A 15,240-nucleotide genomic window follows, 5' to 3' on the forward strand; every position below is an offset into this window, starting at 1 on the left:
TATGTACACTTGAAAGGGTCTAAAACAAACAGGTTACCAATGTTTGGTACAATGCAATAAAAAAATTACCACCATGCAAGCTGATGTGCACAGTCTTCAGTTTTATTAGGAAAATTTTCTAGGTCATTTTAATTTTTAAACTGGTATTTGATCACCATCACATAGCTTCTTGTTGTGATTTCTACTAACATTAAACAAGAGAATACTTTGTTCCAAGTGTTTATGCAATTAATGACAATGCCAGGTTTTTCATCTTTCACTGTATACTGCATGATTCCAACCTATATAATTCAAGTCAGAAACCATCTGTTGCTTGAATGACATTTGGTTTGTTTAAAATGCATCAATTAAGCAGACATGTTGTGTAACTACAGCAATGGAAGAGTTATTTTGCAAATATAAAAAGTCACACCAGAGACAAAACACTGCTCAAAACAAAACTTGTGGCTTCTGTCTTGGAAACACACTTTCAAACAATTTAACAACTTGAAAATATTAAATATTGACTAATATTATGAAAAATAAAATGGTTATTTGTATCATATGTGATCTATAAAGCCATCGTCTCCTAAGCCCACATTGTCACCAACAATAAAGTGGTAAATACTTAAGGTCTTATTTTGTTAATTACATAAATAAATTACATGGGTAAAAAGGAAAAGAGTAAACTGTAAACAGTCTGAAAATACTGTGTCAGGGATGAAAAATTTTCATTTACCCTCTCGGTTCTTCAAGCTGGTCTAAGAACTAAATTGACATGAGGCAGACTAACAGTAGAAAAATCATACAAAATTTACTAACATGTATACATGTGAGAGACTCAGAAGAACTGAGTAACTTGCCAAAATGGCTGCAGCCCTTACCTTAAATACCATCTCCAGCTAAAGACAAAAGAGGATGTTGGATGGGAGAGAGACAGTAATGGGAGATGACCAAGCACAGCACAGTAAACAAGAGTAAGGTTGTTATGCAAATTTAAGTCATTGAATTCTCCATTAATAAGAGTTTCTAAAGATTTAGTCCTCCTTCTTTTCCACGTACAGGGAGGGACATACCATTACAAATGGAGATTTCCCTTACAAATGTAAATGTTTCTTATAAAAGGGTAACTCCTACTTGGTTTTCAGTTTTTCCCGTGTCTACTGCTTAGAAAAGAACTGGCTTAAAAATATTAATATGCCAAAGAGACATATTTCAGTGTGGCAAATACTGCTCCTCTACAGATGCCAAATTAAGTTGGAGATTTTAGCTTGGAATAGGAATATTAGTAGATGAGGCTTAACTATCTTCAAACACTGGAAGTCTTGTCATGTACAAGAATCACACTTATTCTATATAGCTACAGAAGACAGATCTAGTAATAATTGGTGGAAATTTCTCCTTCTGTCAATGTTTTTATTTCCAGCAGCTACCAAGAGTTCTATTACATTTTGAGCTGGAGAATCAAATAATCAAAGATATTAAAGTTAAATAAAAAAGCAGAGTAAGGCAGACATGATTCTGAGCATGAACTTACCTGTTAAATACTTTAGCAATTCACTTGCCTTTTTTTTTTTTTTTGTCTTTCTTACTTCCTGGCATGACTGTTTTTTGAATAGTTTGAGGTTACCAGATAACTGCTTCTGGACAATGAAAGTCCTATGATGATTTATATATTTAAATGTAAGTCACTAAATCTACATGTGTTTAGCACCAAAAAAAATGTAGAGATGTTTCATCTATTTTTTTTTTTAAATTGATACTTGGGTTTTGTCTTAGAGACCATCATAATGGCCTGGTTTCAATTTTAATATCTGGTTTTAATTTTTGTACACATGCCAGTTTCAAAGCATGTTAAGTTTCAGTTTTGTTCTATTTTCATTGTTAGTCACACAATTGTAGTTTCTCAAACATTTGTAGATTCAAATTCACAAAACTCTGCCAATTGCCAATTTAACAATTCATCATGGTACCTATCTACAAATAGACTATTTCCATTTTGATTAAGCTGAAATGATTCATGACTCAAGGAAAGATGCCCTCAAGAAATGCCATGTAGTCTTCTGACTATCAAATGAATATGTCTGACAATTGCCAAAAATTAAATAAATAAAATAAAATTTAAAAAATTACCAAGTGCCATGAAAAAAATTCATGGTAAAATAGAGCTAAGAGAAGATCTGATTCTGGAGAAGATCATGAAGAACTTCCTGCATATGCTAGTAATAAGTTATGCTATTAAAAAAATAAAAGCCTTGAAGGGTAAACATTTCAGGAACATAATGTGAAAGGGAAAATGAGAAATTATACAGACCTTTCAAATTTTATGCAATGGAACCCTGAAAAAACAATCAGGAGAACTGATATATCCTGCAAGATGACTTGAGTTGGAAACGTAGGAGGTTTTATGACTACAAGTATAGGGTCAAATAGTAAAGGACTACTATAAAATATGCCATCTTGGAGTTTTTACACTGGGAATTATGAGCAGCAAGTGAGATATATGTGTTGACCACGTAATGCTGGTGAAAATTTCAAGTTGAATTTCTAACAATTTTCACATTTAACTTTATAATATATTGAGTAATTATAAATTATTTTGTAAAGAGGCAGGACCCATTGGAAAATGCAGATTACCTCTGACACTCAGAATGAAGCTGTTGATTATTATAGAATATGGGAGCTCAGAAGCTTAAACTGTGTTAATTTGATATCAAGAATGTTTTATATATGAATCAATAACACTCTTGCATATGGTAATCTTTAAAAAATAATAACCCTACCTATGATTACCCTTTCTAATCAGAGTTCCTGGTGTTGGCAGTGAATCTAAGGTAGACTGGGTCAAGTTATATTAGAATTGGAGTCAGGGGGAATGCAAGGATGTATGATTAGTTTGAAAACTTTGACAGGTAATTCTAATGAGCCCTCTAGAACATGATACTCAAGCATTCAATAATGAGATTCACAGGCTGACCTATCTGTATGCAGCCTCTTTGCTGCCAGATTAACCTTTCTAAAATGCCACTTACGTCATGTTATGGAAATGTAACAATATTCACCTGATATTTAGTATGTAATTATGCCTTCATGAGGTATAATGGACACAAGAATGTTGGGAATTTGATAGTTTGCCTGTAAATGATTCATCTAGGTGACACCAATATTATTTCTGAGAATTCATACATTTTGGAATTTTGATTGATTTGAGCTAAAAAGAAGGCATGTAGATTATAAGGAGAGGCTCTCTGTCGATTTTTCTCTTACTGGCAGAAAAATAACTAGCCTTTCAGTACAGACATTTATTCATGAATAATCCAGGATTTGTTTACATCCTGTAAAGGCACCATTGCAATCAATAGATTGCTTTAATTTGAATGCCACAGCTTCCTAGAAGAGTAGCAGACAGACAAATTATGACATGGTCATTAACGTAATAGATCTTTTATACTGCACAGTAATCATTGTCAACACTTGAAAAAAGGGAATTATTTAGTCTTCTCTTTGAGAGACTTAAGAAATGATTTTCATGAAATAGTTAATATTTCTAAATACACTGGATAAGAAAAATACCTCTGTATTTTGAATACCTCCGTATTATGAATCTGAGCAGAAAAGTGCCATCAGAGATTAAGGATTCATCCATTAAAAAGTAAAGGGCAAATGAGTTAAACCAGATTGTCAAAATTTGCTACAAAGGATTCATAAATTGTTAAGTTCATATAATTATTTTATGTTCAGTTCTATCTAGAAGTGTCACAAATTGCAAAATGCAAGCTTAAGTAGGAATCATTAAAGTAACCCTAGGAAAAAAATAGTTAGCTGTTTCTTTTCCCATTAAAAATTAAATTTTCAGAAGGCTTTTGAAACAATTTCTTAAAAATTAAATTCTAACAAATTCACCTAAGGAACTATTTCATGGAGATTTTATAAAATGATGGACAACTTAGTTAATCACCCATGCACCAATAAAGAGCCTCTTGTGAATTCACTGAATAAAGAAATAGAATATTACATTTAATCAATGATATTTGAATGCCTTCTATGGATTATAGAAATAGGTAAGAAAAATGCTTTAGACTGTAAACTTTGAAACTGTGAATTGAGAAAGAAATCAAATGCTCAGTATGCAGTTGAACTTCAGACTATTTTAAAATGATATAGAGCCATTAATGACCAAACAACATACCTTGGTTTCCACTTGAAACATTCTGATATTTGTTAAAGTTAATATAGACAAGAGAGTTTATTAATATGACTGTTTGAAATCTCAAAGGTGTATATGTAATGTCACGTATAAGAACTGCATTTCAGGAACAGGATGCTGGTGCTTGTGGTGTTTTACGGGCATTCAGGAAAGGACAAAAAAAAGTTGTGTTCACTAAAGGGAGTCCTTACCAACCCATTTATTCCCTCTTATGTACCCTTAAGGGGATTCAATTTATGAGTATCAGGAGAGTTGGGAGTCAGTATGTGACCTGGTTAATTACAGATTCACTCTAGGGCATTCCTTTGCAAGGGATTTTAGTTGTTACTAGTTACAGGTGTTATAGGATGGGATATCTTTTTGACTTAAATTGCCTTCTTCTTTTCTTGTAGATTAGCAATTGAACATAAAACTCCATTTCTCTTACATCTGGAAGTAATATATATATATGTCCTACTTCTATCATTTGATAGAATTTTATCTTCTATTCACTGGCAATTTTAATTCTGTTATGGTATATGACTCCATGCTTAACTAGCACATGTTAAATTCTGGATTCATTTATTTTTGTCAGAAGTAATCATTTTCCTATATATAGATTCTTTTATCTAGGTCTAATACTTTAAAAAAGCTAAATGATAAAAATACTTGAAATATCTGACTTATATCTTAATAGAAAAAATACTTCTTAACAGTTATACATTGTGGTAGAACAACTGTAAATTAGTTTCATGCTTAAATGGCTTTTTTTATATACAGTGACTTTTAAATTTAAGTGTTAAGTATTATTTTGACTTTAAGTTACATACAATAACAGACTGTTGATAAATGTCTACAATATAATGTTTCAGGCGTTTTAAAATTCTGTTTTTCCAGTTCTTGAATTTTTAAAAGGTTTGTGAGCATAAATGCTTATATCTTACTTGAAGTGACTGAAAACATATTCACAACTATAAGTAATTTTTGGAATTAAATGAGGTTTAACCTATAACTAAATGAGCTTATGACTTCTTAGAGAAAGAACAGTCAAATGCAGCTTTGCTGGACTGACAAAATTAGCTCACTGTGTCCTCACATGGCAGAAGGGGAGAGGGAGGTCTCTTGGGCTGCTTTTATAAGGACACTAATCCCATTAATGAGGGCTCCATCCTCGTAACCTAATCACTACCCAAAGACCCCACCTCCAAATGCTATTATGTTGCGAATTAGGTTTCAACATATGAATTTTGAGAGGACACAAACATACAGTCTATAGCAATATCAACATCTGAAGAAATGGCTGACTGTCAAGCCTGAACTTGTGAAAGTATATGCGCTCTGTCATGGAAATGTCTAGTACCTAATTACATGTACCCTTTGATATGTATAAATTTCCTAAATAATTATCTCTAAATTGCATCTTTCATGCTACTAGTAGTTAAATGTTTTAGTTGATCTATTGTTACATAGCAAACTATCCTTAATCTTTGGAGCATAAAACAAAAATCAATTGTACTTAACATTTTTTAGGTCAGGAATTTAGGTAGTGCACAGCAGAGATTGCTATCTCTGCTCACATTGACTGGTATCTCAAATGGAACGGCTCAAATATCTGGAGATGGTTGGGATGGATAACTCAAAGGACGCCATAAGCTATAATGTCCAGAATGGATTATTTACATACATATTTAGCACCTGATCTCGATTGGTTGGAGCAGCTGGGACTCTCTGGTTATTGTATTGTACTTTCTTTTTATGGAGTTTTTCCACATGGGAAGCTTGAGCTTCCTCACAGTATGGCATTCTCCAAGTAGTCAGACTACTTTCAACTCAGCTGATTTTCCTGAATGAGTATTCTAAGGGAGCAAGGCAAAAACTGTGAGATTTGGTTACACAGGGCCTCTCCATATTCATTGTGATAGAAGACTACATAAGGGTCTGAATACTGAGACGTGAGGTCCATTGTCAGGGCTATCTTCAGAGACTAGCTACTACATGTAGCAATGCCGCAAACAAAATTACTGCTACATCTGGTGGAGTTACCACACTATTGGATGTCATGAACCAAATCCTTCATCTTTATATGTTGGCATGTATAAGGTTTTTTTATTCTGCTATCATTACTATCAGAGATGATCCCTATAGTTTGCTTTTATAATTATCCATACCAAGTAATTATTTTATTGTTTAGACTGTAGAATCGATTTAAATGAATTCCAATTCAAAATCTTGCCCCTAAGATTCTTTGAAAAGATGATTTGTAATTTTAATTTATAAGCCTACATGATTGAATAAATTTGTATTATTATTTACTGTTTCTGTCCACCAGAATCTTACAAATATAGCAGTAAATTTTCATTATATTTATTCAAGCTTATTATTCAAAAAATGAAATCTTGTCAAATTATAGTTAAATAAATCCATGTTCAAATGATGATCAGAATACCCAATGTGCTCAAATGTCAATATGGGTGACAGCCTCTTGATTTCAAACAAGTTAACTTTTATTTTGCAACTGGATGTGCCCTGTTAAAAAATATAATAAAAGCAATTCTGCTGCCAGGTAAAGCAGGTTTGAACACAGAGCTGACTATTCACAAAAGTCTGAAATCATTCACAACTCAAGATAATATTAATGTGACTTCACTAGATAGCTGAAATAATACATTTTCTAAATTGGATGTATTAAGCAATTATTCAGATCATAGCTGAAACCCTGTAATTTTCTGTTTTTTTCAGTCCCAGCGACGTGTCACATTTCACCTGCCAGAAGGCTCTCAGGAAAGCAGCAGTGATGGTGGACTAGGAGACCATGATACAGGCAGCCTTCTCAGCACATCCCATGCCTTGCCCCTTGGCTATCCTCAGGAGGAGTACTTTGATCATGCTGCACCCAACAACCGCACTGAAGGGGATGGCAACTCTGATCCTGAATCCAGTAAGTGATACCTTTCTAGTCCTGCAGTATAAACGGGCTTAATGTGTTTGAAAATCAAACAACTGTAGCCATAATAACATTGAACATTTAATTATGTTAGTAACACATTTTCAAAAGGTAGAAACACAGAATTAGGTGGAAGGCATATATGCAGCAGTTTATCATTTTTGAAATATGTGATCACATCTACTTTGAAATTTACTATGAAATTTTAATAGTCATTTTGTTTAGACCTAGAGATTTCCATTTACCTATACATACATATGCATTTATATGTATATGATCAGCCAGTTTATTTTATTCATTTATTTCTGTACAGATAAAATATTTTTATAATTCATATAAAGTATTTTCTAGAGGTTATTTTTAATTTTTAATAGAGATAAGAATCATAGACAATTAATTCTTTTTTGAGGACATAAGAGATCCCGACTCGAAGGTAGAAGAATTGGTCTGAGGTTTTCAATAATGTATTGAAACCACATGCCTTAAGCCATGTTACTGTTTAGAAAAACATTTAGATTTGGTCTCCAGACTGAAGGTATTAAAGGCTATATTTTGCACAATCCAAAGATGTTGAACTCTTGAAAAGGATCATGAAGTTGATACTAAATAGAGTTCATTAAATTTATTAACTTGAACATGTATCTTAAACATCACTACTTCCTCATAATTTTGGGAAATACAAAATTTGGTAAGGTTATACATATCTCAGAAGATTCTTGTATTTGAAGAATTATAATTTGCCTCAGATATGTTTTATGCACATAAAGCTGTGTAGGTCCAAAAGAGCATACCATATATGTGATAGAGAAGAGTCATAGGTATAATAAAAGAAGAAAAAAGAGACCACATAACATATAAAATAAATATAAAATAGAAATTTTGTAAGATATTTTGAGCATTATGGATTGTATGGATATATAATTTAAATAAACCTCCAGTTTTGAGAACAAAATGGCTTCCCCATCATTGTATTTTATTTATGTATTTATGTATTTATTTATTTATTTATCCCATCATTGTATTTTAATCCCTATTTTCTAAACTCAAAAAAATAAGGGAAATGTATTGGTTAAAGACCAGAATGTAATCTAAGACTAAGCATACAGAACCAATGACAGCATGACAAAATTTTTCTCTCTGCAAAAGTAGACACTGGATATTAAAGGTGTTTTCAATATAAACATTTTAGAGACTTTTTAGACACCAAATTCAGAAAGTCCTAAACATCTATCTCTTTATTTAATTTTATACTTAAAACAATTTATCAGCATTCATTCTGAGGATGAAAATTTCTTCCATAATATGCAATACTAATCTACCTTTCATTTACTTATGTATAACATGATATAGTGACTTCTGGTAGGAATGCATGGCTGTGACTATATCTTCTACTATAATGAACTCAGAGCCAATTTCTAATAAGAATATGGTCATAAGTTACAAATATGCATTAAGCAAAGATATCTTTTTTCTTTTTTACTTCATAAATTATTATTGTAATTGTAGGCTTATCACTGCCTTGTTAACAGATAGAAATATATAGATGAAATAAGCATCATTTTTATAAACTAGAGAGAATTGATTCCTTTGTGTATGACATGTGTTATTAAACCCCTTTCTTAGAGGATTGTATAGCAACAATTAAAGAATAAAATCAAAGTAAGCATCCACAGTGTGGATCTAACCCTGAAATAAATTTTCAAGCTGAATAAGACTAAGATGGTGTATTATTGACAGTAATAGGGGCAGAATTGGTATGGGTTAGAATCTATTATAAAACATTTAAGGGGCTTCCCTGGTGGCGCAGTGGTTGAGAGTCAGCCTGCCGATGCAGGGGACACGGGTTCGTTCCCCGGTTCGGGAAGACCCCACATGCTGCGGAGCGGCTGGACCCGTGCACCATGGTCGCTGAGCCTGCTCGGCCAGAGCCTGTGCTCTGCAACGGGAGAGGCCACAACAGTGAGAGGCCTGCGTACAGAAAAAAAAAAATCCATTCTGTATAAGTCTAACAATATTTATGGGTTAATGTTTAAAGTTTATTTTTACTATGAGCCATATTAGCTACCTACTCAACCTCGGAACCAGAAACTTCCATCTAAACAAGGTTCCAAGAGATTTTTGTCCATTTTGGACAATAAAGGACCTTAATACAAGGGCAGAAGCACAATATTTCACTTTAAATAAAGTTCTATTATCTTAATATGGCATACTAGTGGGATTTTTAACATATACATGTGTATTTTGTTTTGATTAAGAAGGAAAAAAAATAGCTGATGCAAAATTTGCCATAGCAAAATAATCTCTTTAGGCTACTACAGATGATAAGGTACTCTGATTGTTCAAAAAGAAGGTCTATAGCTATGAAATAGTACATAATAATGGGTTTTGTGTTATGGAGCAGATGCCAATATAATGTGCAGTGTTAGTCAATACCACTACAAATAAGAATGTAAACCATTAGAGGAAATAAATGCTGTCCTTAAGCAATAGAATTAATTTATGCAGTTCTCATTTCATATTTTGAAATGCATTACATCCTCAACCTGCTTTCTTTTCTGCTAATGAATTGCTCAAAATAGTATATAGTTCTGAATATTCTTTGTAAGTTCACAAAAACAGATAGAAATACAACTTTTATGAATAAGATTTTCTCCAAAATTTGCTAGAGGCATTTATTAATACTAGTTTAAAATATAGTTCTCAGGTTGATACAAATCTGCTGATTAGATAAAGAAATTATGCGATCCATTCTCCTGAGTCTTTTGCCAAGAATATTAACTTTCCTTTTTAAGATAAAGAAGAAACAAGCAAACTGAGTCCAATTATTTCTCTTTCAAGAGACAAGTTTAATAAAACTTTCTGTCTCATTCCACTTGAAGGCTTTTTTAATTTTTAAATTTCACAATTGCCATCTCCTGACTTTAGCCTTTGGTATGAGGGTCGCTGAATGCCATTCTATGCAGTTTTTTTCTTCCTTGGTTAACAGTCTATGTCCCAGAGCTTTCTTCCCATCATAACCCCATCAAATTATGTGTACCATTTCAAAGGGACCCTGTTCTTTGAAGCTAGCTTAATTAGGTGAAAACATGAACAAACAGAAATCCAGCCGATAAATAGCATTATTGCTTACTTCTGGGTTACTGTGAATACTGTAACAGGTTATGTCTTTGCATTTTCAAAGAATCTTGTGGAGACACGCAAGACTGTGGCCCTAGCAGACAACAGAGTATGAATGTGTACTGCTAGAATTTTATAAATCAAGATATAGTATTAATTGACAGATCTGAGGACAGTGTGGTCCTCTTGGGACTACTCTAAACACACTAAGTTACATATGGCCCTATGTTCATATATATATTTATTTACAAGTAGCATCAAGTAAAATATAATTTACAAAGAGAAGACTTAAAAATACTTTCCAACTTTCTTTTGTAAAACATCGCTCTGATACTATAATTCAGACTAAGTTCTGAGACACATGGAAATATTAGCAACGTCTACCACGCATGAAGTTAGAATGCGTGTGTGTGTGTGTTTTGTTTTTTCCCCTTAAATAGAGAATGCAGTGCTATTCTCTCACTATGGGCGAGTTGGAGTGAAAAGGGTAACTACTTCTAAATTTCTATTGATCTGCTGGCATATTATAATTTGACTGATCATAGATAACATCCATGTTTCTTTGGAAGAGAAATGGTGAAAAAAAGTTACTAAAGAGATTCAAGTCAGTCTTCAGGTTACCAGCTGAAACAGTTTATTTTCAGAGAAAATCCTCCTAAGTGAAAGGGAAAAAATACTTTGTTTAATCCGTGCTTTACTGATTTTCAACTGCAAAATTACATCATCTGAATTTTTTGAAACCTCTTCATTGGATGTGGTCATTTCACACACGAAGTCACTCTCTCTGAAAATGTTATAGTTGGTCTATTGGTTAAAATTTGAATTTAAAGTAACAAAATACATGTAAAATTTCATCAACGTTTAAAAAAATGTTTTGTAATGTTTTTATTTTACTTTACTCATTTCTGTGATGCAAAAGAAAAAAAAAGAATTCCAAGAGCATTTAGCGCTAAAGAAGTGCTACATTTAAAATAAAGAGAAATATATTTTTTTCATTAATTTAAAAAATGATAAATCTCTCTGCTAGAGTATATCTCAGGTAAACACATTTCTTTGGCATTCATTTTTCTTTCACTAGATCAGGTTTGCTTAGCACTATAACATTGTACTAATTAATTCACAGAAAAGGGAATAATTAATCTTTTCCTGGCAACACGTTTTTTTTTTTGCTTTTTTTTTTTTTGCTTTATAACAAATTTAATCAGTTATACATATACATATGTTCCCATATCCCCTATGGCAACACGTTTTGATTGATCCTCTACAAGTAATCTAATTAATTGGTATAGAAAGTGGGAGACCAATTTGACTGACTAGAGTACTGCTCAGAGAAATGCCAAATTTTGTCTTGTTCTGCTGAGACTGTTGACATTAATAACACCACGGTAATTATTAGTTGAATGTTTGATTAGTTGAATATCTAATTCTAAATGCAGAAATTGGGTAAAACAACAACAACAATGACAAAAACTATGATACTATGAAACTATGACTTACCTAACAATGGATCATTAAATCCCAGCCCTTCATAATTAAGAACATTAGGAGTCAGTTAGCTAAAGGCAAAATAAAACTACCCAAACATTTTTTTTCAGGCAAATTTGATATACTAGTATTGTGTTAATTATTCATCTGAAAAATTCAATGAGAAAATACCATTCAATTTATTAGAAAGAAGAATAATAATGGTATATATGTTTAAGGGGACAGTAGCCGTTACTTTTCCAAAAGATGTCACAGAAAATCATCTAAATCTATTATTCAGCAAATGTTACCCATATAAATGTTAATTGGGTACTTTTGCTTGTTGCCAAATTTGACTTCCTAAATCCTCCGATGTTTTTTTAAATGCATTTTTGAGCAAAGCTACACATCAATTCCCATACCACAACAGAAAGAAAAGTGAATGGCTGGGCTTCCCTGGCGGTGCAGTGGTTGGGAGTCTGCCTGCCGATGCAGGGGACACGGGTTCGTGCCCTGGTCCGGGAAGATCCCACATGCCACAGAGTGGCTGGGTCCATGAGCCATGGCCGCTGGGCCTGCACGTCCAGACCCTGTGCTCCACAACGGGAGAGGCCACAACAATGAGAGGCCTGTGTACCGCAAAAAAAAAAAAAAAAAAAAAAGTGAATGGCATCATTTTGTTAATATTATTATGTGAAACAAACAGGAAATGCGTTCAAACTAAGAAAAAAAAGTTATGCTCCTTTTAAAGGTTAATTATCCACCCAGGCCAACTCTGTCTCTGCTGGCTATGTATTTGAAAGATAGTTTCCTAAACTGTGTTCATTCTTAGCCTGTATAGTAGTGTCAGTCCAGGGAGGGAAAAGTAAAATAAATAAATAATTTGAATCAGCTCAACAAACCTGAAGTCACGGATTTTGAAAGATAAATCAATCAGTATTTCTAAGGAGTGACATTATCAACTATCAATTCTGTTTGTTCTGTCCCACCTGGAGAAAGGGACTGAGCTCAGGGCTCCTGGATTCTGAAGGTATGACAAATGTCTGCTAATTTTCATTGCCTTGACAATAGACAACAACATTCAGCTTTATCCATCTATTGAAATAAAAAAAAAAACCTTCACATAGAGTCATATATTTTTAAGCTAACAGTATTATCAAAGAAGTCACTTTTATTGATTCTCACAGGAAAATCATTGCAGTCATGAATACTGTCTGTGCCTACCAGTTTATTTTAGTCCCTGGTGTGTTATATAAATAATAGTATATATAAATAGATTAGAAAGAATGGTTCCCCCCAAGAGTTCAGCTGTCTGCCATTGCTTGGGAACGAATAAGGCACACTTGATAGTGGTTGTATACTAAATAAGCTTAGGCAGATATAAGCAGTGATCTAGTGGCAGATGCTCTGTAATTTGTATTAATTTTATCACTTAAATTGACATGATTTTGAAAAGTAATTTTTTTTCTTTTCATACTTAGGAAAGTTAAAATATATATCTTAATAAGAAAATGGGTGAAACAAATCTTACTGCACTATCCTATCATATCTAACTTTCCTATACAGGAAATGCAATCACCATACAAAGCAATCGAAAACTGACAACTCATTTGGAGTATCTAGGCTTTGTGAAGTCAATGAAGGATTTATACTAGAGATAGTTGAAAAAAGAAGTGTCACAAAAGTAATGGATCAAGATAAAGTATACCTCTGAATTTGGAAACTTGAAGACATTTACAGGATTCCATTTGGGTGACAGCCTTTAAGATGAGTGTATCTTTAGTATCTTAAATCTAATATGGATTAGATAGAGTCTTATCAGTCAAAAGCAGGCCACTCTAAGTAAAGCAATCTCTTATCTTGTCTTTTCTGTTTGAAACTGACAAGCACTAGGAGCTTGGCACAAGCTGCCAATAGAAAGCCAATGCCATAAGGTCTAGACTGTCAGTAAGCTTGAAAAACCACCTTCAGTGGCAGAGAATAGGTGGCATTCTCTTCACAATAAGCCTTCCTTTGTGTCTAGATTTTTATTAGGCTACCTATACCACATAATAAAGTTCATTTGACATTTATATTTCTATTATTTATGAGCCACGAGGCAATTCTTTTTATGACCTTCTTCTGTCTTTCTTCTGCTTCTTTTATCTTACTCTTACTTCTCACTTTGCCTATAAGACAAGAATATTTGCCATGTGTTCTTTTCTGTAGTTCTTTGAAAGATAATCCAATCAGTCATGCAAGATGCAACTTTTGGGTGACTTAGACTATTTAGTAGTGTTAGCCATATACCAATTTATTGTCTTAAAATAATTTATAAATTTTAATGAATGAGAAGCTCTATAGCAATATATTTTGTCCCCATGACACTTTTAAATTTTACAGTAACTTGCAACTCTCATAAATGCTTGCATCAACAGAACACTCAACAACTAGTAAGTATATCAAGGAAATCATTAAATAATGAATAATTATAGATGATCTATCTTACCATGATTTCTGCAATTTGTTAATTTACATCTTTATCAAATGTTGAAGATTCCCAATAGAGAATAGAAGTGACAGTGTTTGCTGAACCAAATTTTTCCCTATTTTAATCAATAATCTTAGTAATTTTTTGTCCCAGTTACAGTAAAATAAAAATAAAGTACATGATCATCTGGCACTTTATCAATCTTATATTGGAAAAAATGTGTAGGTTACATTAAAAAGTTCTTCTAAGTAGTATATATGAAATTAGCCTTTAAAAGTATATTTTTTGTCAGAAATTTCTTCTCCTGTAATATGTATAGCTCTCAAAAGCAATGAGAAAACAGATGATTTTAAATATTACTTTGAGGTATCTATGTAAATCATACTTTTTAAAAATTTGGATGTTGACTAATAGTTTTATTATAATACTTCATTTTGTAATTGCTATTCATGAAATATTTTTACCACAGACCACAGCACATCAACTCGTTTAGGCCATCATTTTGCATATTATAGGGTTCTAATTCAGACACTGCAATTAACTAGCTATGTGGCCTTGAACAGGCATTTTAACCTTACTGTATCTTCTTTTCCTTAGCTAAAAAATAAGGGGATTATACTGATCTCTAATGTCCCTTCTAGGGTCATAATTTTGTAACAATTAAAATCGCAAAATGTACATGCTCAGATGTTGCCATTTATATAATCTTTGAATTTCAGAGCTCTAAGGGACCTTAATGCCATTTAGTCCAACTCCCTCATTATGCAAATGAGAGAACTGAGATTTAAGCCTTTTAAGCAATAGCTTAATGTCCTAAACCAAGATTTAATGTTTATCATGTTCTAAACAAGAAGAGTCACTAATGTTGGTAAGCAGCTACTTTTTGTAATTTAAATGAAGCAACTTGTTGAGAACAGACAAGTATAAAATTTAAATATTTACCATCCCTCAAGGGGAATGTTATAATATATCCATATGGAAATTTTTTTATATATGTGATGAGGCCTTGTATTAAAATTTTAAAATGGTTCCCATTTAGCATGTTATACAACTGAAAGGCAACTGAGCAATATGGACTGA

General features: G+C 32.7%; 1 protein-coding gene across 8 annotated transcripts in view; it reads left to right on the plus strand.

The window, feature by feature from the left end:
* PCDH11X (protocadherin 11 X-linked) overlaps nucleotides 1-15,240 on the plus strand; it is a gene marked incomplete at both ends in the record, with an annotated part of 677,500 nt that overhangs the window by 477,617 nt on the left and 184,643 nt on the right. For all 8 annotated transcript variants that reach the window (XM_082610668.1, XM_082610673.1, XM_082610669.1 and 5 more), the window contains one exon: nucleotides 6,905-7,103. In XM_082610668.1, the coding sequence (XP_082466794.1) occupies nucleotides 6,905-7,103 (199 nt within the window). The remainder of the gene's footprint in view (nucleotides 1-6,904; nucleotides 7,104-15,240) is intronic.

This window comes from Mesoplodon mirus, assembly GCF_964341445.2.
Source record: "Mesoplodon mirus genome assembly, chromosome: X".
NCBI lineage: Eukaryota > Metazoa > Chordata > Mammalia > Artiodactyla > Ziphiidae > Mesoplodon > Mesoplodon mirus.